At 37.7% G+C, this 13,056-nt stretch overlaps 1 protein-coding gene across 1 annotated transcript in view; it reads right to left on the minus strand.

The window, feature by feature from the left end:
* Positions 1–5,785: 5,785 nt before the first annotated feature.
* FBXL13 (F-box and leucine rich repeat protein 13) overlaps positions 5,786–13,056 on the minus strand; it is a 201,586-nt gene continuing 194,315 nt past the window's right edge. The window contains exon 21 of the mRNA XM_047752710.1: positions 5,786–5,999. Within this exon, the coding sequence (XP_047608666.1) occupies positions 5,810–5,999 (190 nt within the window). The 3' untranslated portion in view covers positions 5,786–5,809. The remainder of the gene's footprint in view (positions 6,000–13,056) is intronic.

The raw sequence follows: 13,056 nt of genomic DNA on the forward strand, positions 1-13,056 counted from the left end.
TGGATCGAACCCACAACCTCATGGTGAGCCATGGTGGGAACTCCTAAATATTAAAGTTTTTGCACACCGAAGGAAATCATTGACAAAATTAAAAGACAATGTACTAAATGGGAGAAAACATTCACAAATGATATGACCTATAGAGGTTTATATCCAAAATATATAAATAGCTCTTACAACTGAACATCAAAAAAAAAAGTTTAAAAATGACCAAAATAGACATTTTTCCAAAGAAGTCATACAGCTAGACAGCATGAAAAGATGCTCAATATCATTAATCATCAGAGAAATTCAAATTAAAACCACAATGGGATATCACCACACATTTGTCAGAATGGCTATCATCATAAAAGTCCACAAATAAAAAATGCTAGCAAGGATGTGGAGAAAAGGGATTCTTCTTATGCTATTTACGGGAATGTAAATTTGTGTATCCCCTATGAAAAACAGTATGGATGTTTCTCAAAAAACAAAAAATAGAACTACCATATGACCCAGCAATGCCACTGCTGGTTACTTATCTGTAGAAACATAAACATTAATTTGAAAAGATATGTGCACCTCAGTATTTATAGCAGCATTATTTTCAATTGTCAAGATATGGAAACAAAGTGTTTGGCAGATGAATAAAGAAGATATATAATGGAGTACTACGCAGCCATAAAAAGAATGAAATTTTGTCATTTGCAACAACATGGATGACCTGGAGGGTATTAAGCTAAGTGAGTAAGTCAGACAGGGAAAGGCAAATTCTGTATGATATCGTTTATATGTGGAGTTTAAAAAATGTAGCACATTAATGAATATAACAAAAAAGCAGATTCAAAAGATAACAGAGAACATACTAGTGATTACCAGTGGGGAGGGGCACAATAAGGGTAAGGGATTTAGAGGTATACACTGCTATATATAAAATAAGCTATAAGGACAATATGGTACAATGAAGGAATATAGCAAATATAATAATTACAAATTGAATATAACCTTTGAAAATTGTCAATCACTGTGTTGTATACCTGAAACCTATGCAATATCGTACATCAACTATACCTCATTAAAGTTTTTTTTAAATAAAATTAATTGTAAAGATGAAGAAAAAAGAACCCTGCTTAAGCAGCTTATAACTCTGCTTATAGTTTTGTAGTTCTAGAGCTCACTGTGGTTAGGTTCTCTGCTCAAGGTATCCACAAGGCTCGACTCAAGGGACCAGGCTGAATTCTTATCTGAATAATCTGAGGAACAGTCCACTTCCAAGCTCATTCACATTGTTGGCAAAATCCAATTCCTTGTGATGGTGTGACAAATCTCTGTTTCCATGCTGGCTGTCATTTGAAAACCACTCTAAGCTAGAGACCATCTGTATCCCTTCTCATGTGGTCCGTCTCCATCTTCAAGCCAGCAATAGTAATGCAATCAGTTGTTCTCATGCTTTAAATATCTGAACTCTTTTTTTTTATGGTATGATTCTATTTTTTTTTATTACTCAGTGAATTTATTACATTTATAGTTGTACCATGACCATCACAATCCAATTTTAGAGGATTTCCATCCCACACCCCCAGCACATCCCCCCACCCCCCACACTGTCTCCTTTAGAAACCATAAGTTTTTCAAAGTCTGTGAGTCAGTATCTGTTCTGCAAAGAAGTTCATTGTATCCTTTTTTTCAGATTCCACATGTAAGTAATAGCATTTGATGTTAGAGTCTCATTGTCTGACTTCACTTAGCATGATAATTTCTAGGTATCCATGTTGCTAAAAATGCCAGTATTTCATTCCTTTTAATAGCTGAGTAATATTCCATTGTGTATATGTACCACATCTTTAGCCACTACTCTTTCGATGGACATTTAGGTTGTTTCTGTGTCTTGGCTATTGAAAATAGTGCTGCAATGAACACTGGAGTACATAGGTCTTTTGAGTCATGGTTTTCTCTGGATAGATGCCCAGGAGTGGGATCGCTGGGTCAAATGGTAGTTCTATTTTTAGTTTTCTGAGGAATCTCCATACTGTTTTCCACAGTGGTTGCATCAATTTACAATCCCACCAACAGTATAATAGGATTCCTTTTTCTCCACACCCTCTCCAGCACTTGTTTGTAGACTTTTTGATGATGGCCATATTGGCTGGTGTAAGGTGGTATCTCATAGTGGTTTTGATTTACATTTCTCTAATGATGAGTGATGTTGAACATCTTTTCATGTGTCTTTTGGCCATCCATATATCTTCTTTGGAGAATTGTCTATTTAGATCTGCCCATTTTTTGATGGGGTTGTTGGTTTTTTTTTTATTATTGAGTGGTAGGTGGTGTTTATAAATTTTGGAGATTAATCCCTTGTCAGTCAATTCATTTGCAAATGTTTTCTCCCATCCTGTGGGTTGCCTTTTAGTTTTGTTTAGGGTTTCCTTTGCTGTGCAGAAACTTCTAAGTTTCATTAAGTCCCATTTGTTTATTTTTGGTTTTACTGTCATTACTCTAGGAGGTGGATCTGAGAAGATGTTGCTGTTATTTATGTCAGAGAGTGTTTGGCCTATGTTTTCCTCTAAAAGTTTTATAGTATCTGGTCTTATATCTAGGTCTTTAATCCATTTTGAGTTTATTTTTGTGTATGGTGTTACAGAGTGTTCTAATTTCATTCTTTTCCATGTGGCTGTTCAGATTTCCCAGCACCACTTATTGAACAGGCTGTCTTTTCTCCATTGTATATTCTTGCCTCCTTTGTCATAGATTAGTTGTCTGTAGGTGTGTGGGTTTAATTCTGGGATTTCTATCCTGTTCCACTGATCTATATTTCTCTCTTTGTGTCAGTACCATATGGTTTTGATGACTGTTGCTTTGTAGTATAGTCTGAAGTCCGGGAGCCTGATTCCTCCAGCTCCATTTTTCTTTTTCAGGATGTCTTTGGCTATTCTGGGTCTTTTGTGCTTCCAAACAAACTTTAAAATATTTTGTTCAAGTTCTGTGAAAAATGTCCTCGATAATTTGGTAGGGGTTGCATTGAATCTGTAGATTGCCTTGGGTAGTACAGTCATTTTGATAACACTGACTCTTCCAATCCAAGGGCATGGTATGTCTTTCCATCTATTTGTGTCATCTTTGATTTCTTTTACTAGTGTCTTAAAGTTTTCAGAGTACAGGTCTTTTGTCTCTTTAGGTAGGTTTACTTCTAGGTATTTTATTCTTTTGGATGGGATGGTAAATGGGATTGCTTCCCTAATTTCTCTTTCTGATCTTTCATTGTTAGTATATAGAAATGCTGTTGATTTCTGTGTATTAATTTTGTGTATTTTGGAAACTAATCCCTTGTCAGTTGCATGATTTGCAAATATTTTCTCCTATTCTGTAGGTTTTCTTTTTGTTTGGTTATAGTTTACTATGCAAAAGCTTTTCTTTTCTTTTTTCTTTTTAGGGCCACACCTGCTGCATATGGAAGTTCCCAGGCTAGGGGTCAAATCAGAGCTGCAGCTACAGGTCTGTGCCACAGCCACAGCAGTGCTAGATCCAAGCTATATCTGGACCCTCTGCCACAGCTCATGGCAATGCCAGATCCTTAACCCACTGAGCAAGGCCAGTGATCGAATCCACATCTTCATGGATACTACATTACACTGAGCCACAACTCTAATTCCCCAAATCTTTTAAGTTTAATTAGGTCCCATTTGTTTGTTTTTGTTTCCATACTCTAGAAGATGTATCCAAAAAAGCATTGCTGCCCTTTACATCAAATAGTATTCTGCCTATGTTTTCCTCTAGGAGTTTTAGAGTATCCAGTCTTACATATTGTTCTTTAATCCATTTTGAGTTTATTTTTGTATATGGTGTTAGAGAATGTTCTAATTTCATTCTTTCACATGTAACTTTTACCAATTTCCCAGCACCGTTTATTGAAGAAACTGTATTTCCTTCATTGTATATTTTTGCCTCCTTTGTTGTAGATTAATTGACCATAGCATGTGGGGTTATTTCTGGACTTTCTATCCTTACTCTGTTCTGTAAATCTATATGTCTGTTTTTGTGCCAGTACCATGCTCTTTGGATTATTGTAGCTTTGTAGTGTAGCCTGAAGTTAGGGCGTCTGATTTTTCCAGCTCCGTTTTTTCTTTCTCAAAATTGCTGTGGTGATTAAGGATCTTTTGTGTTTCCATACAAATTTAAAATGATTTATTCTAGTCCTGTGAAAAAAGTCCCATAATTTGATAGGGATTTATTGTATCCATAGATTGCCTTGGGTGTAATATAGTCATTTTAACAATATTGATTCTTCCAATTCAAGAACATGGTATATAGTTCCATCTTTTTGTGTTGTTTTCAATTTCTTTCATATGATCCAGCAATCCCACTCCTGGGTGTATATCCACAGAAACCTATAATTTGAAAAGATACATATACCCCCAGTGTTCATTGCAGCACTATTTACAAGAGCCAAGACATGGAAACAACTTAATTGTCCATCAACAGAGGAATGGATAAAGATGTGGTACACGTATATGATGGAATATTACTCAGCCATAAAAAAGAAATAATTCCATTTACATAGATGGACCTAGAGATTATCATACTAAGTAAGCCAGACAAACATATGATACTGCTTACATGTGAAATCTTATTATAGATATGTGTGTACACACACACACACACACACACACACACACACAAATGAACTTATTTATAAAACATAATTAGACCCACAGACATAGAAAGAAAACTTACAGTTACCAAAGAGGAACAGTGAGGGGAGGGATAAATTAAGAGTTTGGGATTAACATATATTCACTAATATATATAAAATAGATAACCAAAAAATGACCTACTGTATAGCACAGGAAACTATACTTAATGTTTTGTAATAACTACAAGGGAAAAGAATCTGAAGTAGTGTGTGTAACTGAATCACTGTGCTGTATACCTGAAACTAATACAGCATTGTAAATCAACTATACTTCAATCGAAAATAAAAAAGATCTTTCTGAGACATTGCATATATCCTTTCTATTCACAGATAGTTCCTATTTCTTCTTTTTTATTTTCCTTTTTCTTTTTTGCTTTTTAGGGCCACAATTATGGCATATGGAAGTTCCCAGGCTAGGGGTTAAATAGCTGCTGGCCTAGGTCCCAGCAACACAGGATCCAAGCTGAGTCTGTGACCTATACCACAGCTCACAGCAATGCCAGATCCCTGCCCACTGAGCTGGGCCAGCGATTGAACCACATCCTCATGGTTCCTAGTCTGATTCGTTTCCACTGTGCCACAATGGGAACTCCAGTAATTCCTATTTCTATTTAATTTCTTCCATTAAGTCAAATGTTGAGATGAGCCCAGGGTTAATTGGCATTTAAGTATCTGGAAATCACTAAAAAGCCTCATTTCCTTAAAAAAATATTTGTCTATGTCTTTTATAATAAAGCCTCACAATCCTTACCTTAAAGTCATTGCCCTGATTTAAACATTTAGTCTGATTTATATGGCTATTTGCTTTCTTTTCTAAAGAGAAGCTTCTAAATTTCTTGTCAAAAATGTACAACTGTACAAATGTACAACTGTAACATTAGACTTGAGAACCTCATCAAATCTATTGGTTTGATTAAGGTAAATTTAAGTGGAAAATTTACATAGTGTAGTACTTAATTTGGCTTTTTTTTAATCATGATTATTCGACAGAAGAACTAATAGATGTATTTAGAAACATTTGTAGCTGGAATAAGAATCTGGAGATGATTTGCTGCTTGTTTATATTGTTAAGATCCAGTTAGTAAAAATACTTGCATCAAGTGAAGTTGCCAAGTTCTAGGTTTTTTCCATTCTTCCTGTTTAGGCTGCTACTTCCTCTTCACTGCTGTATGTTGACTCTTTCAGGGTCAATTCTGAATCTTTAAGTGGTTTTATATCTTGTTCCTCTGTGAGAGGCTTGCCTTCGAAATCATAGCCAAACCAGTGTGGAGGATCAGCAGCACTATACTCCTGCTGCTGAACCATAGATGACATTTTCTTAGCTGCCTCCCTGTAATAACAGTGATGAGCATTAGCTAGTTGTAGATGTAATCGCTAGTGCAGAATTCTCAAACTAGATCATATTTGGAGTTAAAGAACTATCACAACTTGAGTTCACATATCTCTTGCCTTCCTGAGGAGGGGAAGGTGTGGGTAATTGTGTTAATGATCAGGATCCTAAAACTTAAGTAGTTCAGTAGTTCTCTGGTTCAGCCAATTCTGAGATGACTAGAAAAGCAAATGGGGAAGGAAACTGTGTGTGGGAACACTGAGTGCACTCTATTGCACTTCTGAGTTAGCTTTCTGCCTGATATTTCCAGTTTCTTTGATGAGGGAATATCCTAACCAGGCAACCTGTGATGGCTGGCTTTGCCCCAGAAGTGGAGTTCTTAACCCAGAGTCCACAAATCCCTGTTAGATATGTGAATGAATTTCAGGGAGGCCCATGAACTCCCTGAAAATTCATGCAGTTCTGTATATACTCTGTGTGTGTGTGTGTGTGTGTGTGAGAGAGAGAGAGAGACTTTCAGCAAATTCGCAAAGGTGTCCATGACCAAAATGGTTAAGAATACTGTTACTCTATTTCTTTGGAGGAAGGAAGCAAAGAAGGCATCTAAAAGTTGTTTGAGACCCCAATTCCAACATGGTTATAGAGGGTAGTGTTCCCCACACCACCAAGAAATTCTCAGACACCAGTTGAGTGTCCTACAATTCAGCTCAGTTCTGACATTATCTACCTCAAGAAAACATTACATTCCACAGATGAAGGGCCTAGTCCCACAAGACCACCCTCCACTTCAGATACCAATGGCAAGTCCAGATTGTCATCTGGGCTTCTGAACTTACCACATAGAGCTGCTCACAAAACTCAGAACATTTTACTTACTGGATCACTTGTTTATTATAAAAGGATATAACTCAAAAACAACCATCTATGCATAGGGCAAGGTATGGGGAGATGATGCTGAGCTTTATGCTCTCTCCAGACATATCACTCTCCCCAAATTTCTATGCATTCAATCAATTCAGAAGCTCCCATTTGGGTTTTTATAGAGGCTTCATTACATAGGATGATTAACTAAATCATTGGCTGTTGATCACTGATTCAAGCTCCAAACCCTCATTTCTCAAAAATCAGAGGATGGGACTTAAGAAGTTCCACCCTTCTATTCATGGTTGATTCTCTAGTCAACCAGCCCCCCCATCTTTAGGTGCTTTCCAAAAATCACTTCTTTAACATAAACTCGGTTGTAGTGGAAAGAGTCTCGTTAGAAATAAGACACTCATTTCACTTTATGGCTCTGAATCACTTTCAGGAGCTGATGATAAGAAACCAAATATTAAAAGACAAAAAAAAAAAAAAAAAAAAAAGGACTTCCCGTCGTGGCGCAGTGGTTAACGAATCCGATTAGGAAACATGAGGTTGCGGGTTCGGTCCCTGCCCTTGCTTAGTGGGTTAATGATCCGGCGTTGCCGTGAGCTGTGGTGTAGGTTGCAGACACGGCTCAGATCCTACGTTGCTGTGGCTTTGGCGTAGGCCGGTGGCTACAGCTCCGATTCGACCCCTAGCCTGGGAACCTCCATATGCCGCGAGAGCGGCCCAAGAAATAGTAAAAAGACAAAAAAAAAAAAAAAAAAGAAAGAAAGAAACCAAATATTATGATAAAAGATCTTTCTACTGTTCTTATCACTTAGGAAATTCCAAGGTTTGGGGGGGGAGCTCTGAGCCAGGAACTGTGCAGGAAGTCCAAATATAAGTGGAAAAATATATTTTGATCATCTGAAGAGCCAAATCACAGTATTGCAGCATTAAAAAAAAAAAGTATATCTAACTTGAAAATAATGCAATTTCCAAGATAGAAGGATTTTCCTAGGAAGTTGGTTTGGATCTTGAGACTAGTACTAAAAAGGAAATGAGTAACTGGCAACTTCTGTATTATCACAAAGGAGTAATGAGGAGTCCCCTTCATGGTGCAGTGGAAACGAATCCAGCTGGTATCCATGAGGTTGGGGTTCAATCCCTGGCCTCGCTCAGTGGGTTAAGGATCTGGCATTGCCATTAGCTGTGGTGTAGGTTGCAGATGCAGCTCAGATCTGATGTTTCTGTGGCTGTGGCATAGGTCAGCAGCTGAAGTTCCAACTGGACCCCTAGCCTGGGAACCTCCATATGCTGCTGGTGAGGCCCTAAAATGCAAAGAAAGGAAGGAAGGAAAGAAAGAAGGAGGGAGGGAAGGAAGAAAAGAAGGAAGGAAGGAAGAAAGGAAGGAAGGAAGGAAAGAAAAGAAGGAAGGAAGGAAGGAAAGAAAGAAAGAAAAAGAAAGAAAGAAAGGAAGGAAGGAAGGAAAGAAAGAAAGAAAGAAAGAAAGAAGAAAGAAAGAAAAAGAAAGAAAGGAGTAATGATGTTTGTCCATAAAGGGGCAACTTTGCCTGCTATGGCTCTGTTACATTGAGTTGTTGGTTGCAAAGGTTTGGAGACCGAGTCCTTAATAGGAGGTTGGTATCATATGCTTTGAGTCAAATTTGGGTTCACCGGTAAGGCAATGAAATCAGAGAAGGCCAAGATATATCAGTTGTTTAAAAAACTGTTTCATCTGAATCAAATCCCGGGTGTATTAAAATGTAACCAAACTAAGCAGGGAGACAACCAAAGCATTGCCAATTTTGTCTCTTACCATATTGCTTTTTGGCTAATCTATTTGCACTCACAAAACTTAAGTTTTAAAGAACAATTTGAGCAAAAGCAATTGTACTAATATCTAGTTCTGAGCCACTAGTCCCTGCGGATTAGAACTTGATAAACAGGTGTCTTCTCTTTAGAGAAATACTTATTCTCATATTTGAAAATGATAATAGTCAAATATAAACTCTTGCATTCTGCTAATTTTAAAATATTTTTTAAGAAGTGTAATCCTATGTTTTAAACTTATATAATCTTCATACATCCTCTAAGTGGAACATTAATATGCAAAAATAATAGTGTTATATCTTTAGTTTTCTCGATTTTCTTCTGAAGATTTTTCTCTCTTTTTAATTCTATGTGTTTGAGATTGCCATGTTTCTGAAGGTGTTTCCTGGGAGGTTTTTCTTACCCCAAGAAACCTACCGCAATATAATACCAAATGCCGGGGGGAATCTGAAGCATAAAGCAATGACACTGTCATTTCATGTGGTTAAACACTGTCCTGGGCAACAGGGCTCCATTGTTACTTATGTCTCCCCTATCTCTGCCTGTCTAAATTATGCATCATTCAAGACTCCAACCTAATTCTTTCCTCCTCTGAATTGCTATAGGAAGTGGATCATAGGATTAACTTCTTTCCAGTACATGGCTATATGGTAGTGTTTGTAATTTTAAACTTTGTGATTTTCCTTTTCTTTAAACAGGTATTTAAGAGTATATTACATTTTTTCTTTGCATCTCCCTGAAATCCAGCAGTCAAAACAAGAGACTTAAAGTAGCTTATACCAAGAAGTCCTTTAGGATTCTTATCTTCTACTATTTTGGGGTGTTTGTTTGTTTGTTTTTAGAAGAGGTATTCTTAGGTTGCTATTTCCAACATCCTAACAGCAGAGCTCTGGACACAATACTATAGTTCACAGTTGCTGGAAATGATTTAATGCCACTGATAATAAGGCTATTGCATTTAGAGGCAGCAGTGGTTTTGACCTATAAGAAAAGGACATATTTGGGGAGTAAAAGATTTGTAAGTAGTTGACCAAATTATGTGTAACCTTTGGCCTCAGAAGAGCAACAGTTTTTGAAAGTTCTAGACAACTTGTATAAAGATGAGTACTCAATGCTAAGTCTGGTAATATATAAATATTGAGTCATACCGTTCCTTACTCTGTTATAAACCTGGTAAATTAGATGATAACTGAGATAAAAACAGTTAGAAAATAATGGGAGTTTGAGCAAAATAACAAGAAAAAGCAAATTGGGGATTTTGACTCAATATAGACAAGAATAATAGGGAATGATTAGGAAGACTACTCACTAAAGCAATTGATGGGACAGAATCAAAATGAGTTCATATTAAAAAAAAAATGAGCTGCATAAAGCCCCAGCCATGGGTGAAGTGTGCAGTGATACATGCATTTCTTAAGACTTGCTTATTTCTTGATTCCATACCACTCTTACTTGAGCTCTTACTGGTAAGCACTGCTCTCCCATCTACCCACAGTCAGCATCAATGAAACCAAACATTGGAGGGGAGGGGATAATCTGATCATCAGAGGTGATAAAGACTAGAGAGGAGCGAAGGATCCGATGTGAGACCCCCTCTTTCCCCAGTCTCACATGCCAGGAGGTTAGGGCCTCCTCGAGTCTAGAGCGACGCTAGGGCCTGTCTTAATCCTACATACTTTCATAGCAAGAGTGGTCCTGGGAAAAACTGAAAATCTGAATCTGTCCTAGGGCAAATCTGCTATTATTTTTAGAATTTGAATACTAGTGTAGACTACTCCCTAGCCTACTTCCTCTCCACCCTTTAGAAAATCCTTAACCCATGAACTAGCTGCCCTCACCACCTTACTGGGACCTTTGGCATCTTCACATGGACTGACTCCTAAGACTCAGAACCTAACCAAGAGAACAGACGAGTGTGGTGACTGCCAGCAAGTTTCTGTGAGTTATTTTTCACAGCATCCTGTGCAGCTGTGTGTTTGCACATAAGCACTTTGGAAAGGTATCAGGAAACTTGAAAATGTATAAACTGAATTCTCCTGCCAGAAACATGTCTGTCTCAAATCCCCATCCCCTTTTTAATTATTTGGTGTTCCAGTGTACATGGGAGCTAGGAAATACTGAAAAGAAAATGTCTACTCAGGAGTCACTGAGTGTTCTAAATTTCTTAGAGTGCATGTGGAATCCTGCATACTTCTATTTGGCTTAGCATGAGTGACTCCAGGACCTTGTAGGAAATGATTTGGGAATTGAAGCAGTCTACTGCAGTGGTCAATCATGACACATTTAACCTGGTGAGAGAGGTTTCTTTGGAGCAGTATAGAACAATCATTTTCAAACACAATATGCCACAAACAATTGTAAACTATCTTATTAGATGGCTAATAATAAAGACATATTGAAGTTTGTAAATGATTTTTGTTTTTAATACTTACTTGCCCTTACTCATATTTCTTTGTAGGTTCCTGAGTAGGCTAAATGAAAGGGGAATTTGGAGCCTATGCCAAAGACTGCTCATGGTCAGTAGATCTTTTAGAGCACCTAGGTAGTAATTTATGTTGCCAGCAAGTGCTAAAAAACTTCTTCAAAAAATCTCAATACTGCTGTTGTGGGTTCTGACCACCTAGACTTTCTCTGTTCATTCATCTCTCTAAAGTTTGAAGTTTGGACTCCAGACACAGAAATATCAGAAAGGTCCCTTTACCCTTTGTTAATTATAAACTTAATGGCTCTTCTGCCTCATTGTGGTTCAGATCTTCCTAGGTTATGGAAACCATTGTTTGGTTCCTTCTCCTTCTCTCTCACTATGCTTTTCTTTCTCTCCATTGCCTATCTTGCTTTCCCCACAGAAGTCCATAAATTGAAAGGCTGGTGGAATACAACTGCTTCAAACATAAACAGCTAAATTTTCTTGTCATGTTTATATTCTCAGTTATTACTTATTTCTCCTTGAATTAATGGGGCCGTTATTATGTCTCCACATGGGACTTCTGGAATCAGTTTCCGGGATCCTTCCAGGCTCTGGAGTTGTAGAATGTTAGCGTATCTCATTGCTGAAAGCTCTCTTATAAAATAGCTACAGCCAGTTCGCTCATGACCAAAAGTTTGCTACTCCTCTGGTTCAGAAAGGGTGGGCTGAACAGAGCTCTTTGATTTCTAAAGCTGGTACAGTATTTTCATGTTCCATGGAATACAGGAGAATTTGTACATAGAACAGTTTCTTCTGAGGGCTGTAATTGGATTTTTAAGAGCAGCATCAGACATTTTTATGTTCAAATGGAATCAAATAAGTGGAAGTATATGGCTTTGTAGCATGAACATAGGTAAGGGGTTAGCCATCATCATGAACTTGTATCTTGAAGGGTCCACATACTCTGCAAAGCACTTCCAATTCCACCCAGGGTCTCAAAAGCTGACCCCAAACAGTATTGTCTCCTAGGAGCTGGATGTCAAAACAGATGCTCCTGGAGCCTTACTAATCTAAAGGCTGGTGTTCTCCAGGCTACTCTGCCATGGGGACAGCCCTTCTCCATTACCAGACAAGGATAGAATCAGAGAATACCAGGCCTCTTTCTTGCTATATCTTAGCAGGAGTGGAGCCATAAGGGAGACTAAAGTGGTTTGGCCTCTAGAGATTGAGATGGGCAGAGGAGATAGCTCCCCTGTAAGCATTAGGGCCAACTCTTGTCTGCTTCTTGCTGATAGAGACAGCCAGGCTTGCTGATAGAAAACAAAATTCACCATTTGGTTTTCCTGGCTTAGGTAAAGGAATTTCCATAAATTCAGTTAGTTAACTAGAGTTTTGCATTGGGTTTTGAGGGCTAACCCTAGCTAGTAGTAAAATCTTACTTTGCCTTGTTTTATTTTCTTTGTACATTTTTTTATCTAGAGAGTGAATGGTCAAAGGCAGGATTTGAAAATTACTAGGTATCATGAGTCTTCTGGACCAAGCATCATATTTATCACACTTTAACATCTCATGATCAGGTTCACTCTGTTTAGGTTAAGAGAGGCCCTGACTATAAAGTCTTCATTCATTCTACTTAAAATGCTACATTTTAGAAGTTCAATAATATTACCTCCCAAAACAGTGTTTGGCAAAATACAATCAAAATATTAGAAGTTAAACTCCTTTGTGTAATGCATTATTCATTTACTGTCATCTTGCCCAAAGTTGGCTGTTAATGATATGACAAGGTCAGCAGGATCTCCTAAGAGCTTATTTCATGGTATACACTTAAAATGCAGTTAATATATCCATGTCAGACCTATCAAAAAAGGTTGAGTCTCCACTTCTCGTTAAAAATTTTCAAGAACCTGGAGTTCCCATCATGGCTCAGTGGAACTGAACCTGACTAGCATCCATGAAGATGCAGGTTTGATA

The sequence above is a fragment of the Phacochoerus africanus genome, chromosome 11, assembly GCF_016906955.1.
Source record: "Phacochoerus africanus isolate WHEZ1 chromosome 11, ROS_Pafr_v1, whole genome shotgun sequence".
NCBI lineage: Eukaryota > Metazoa > Chordata > Mammalia > Artiodactyla > Suidae > Phacochoerus > Phacochoerus africanus.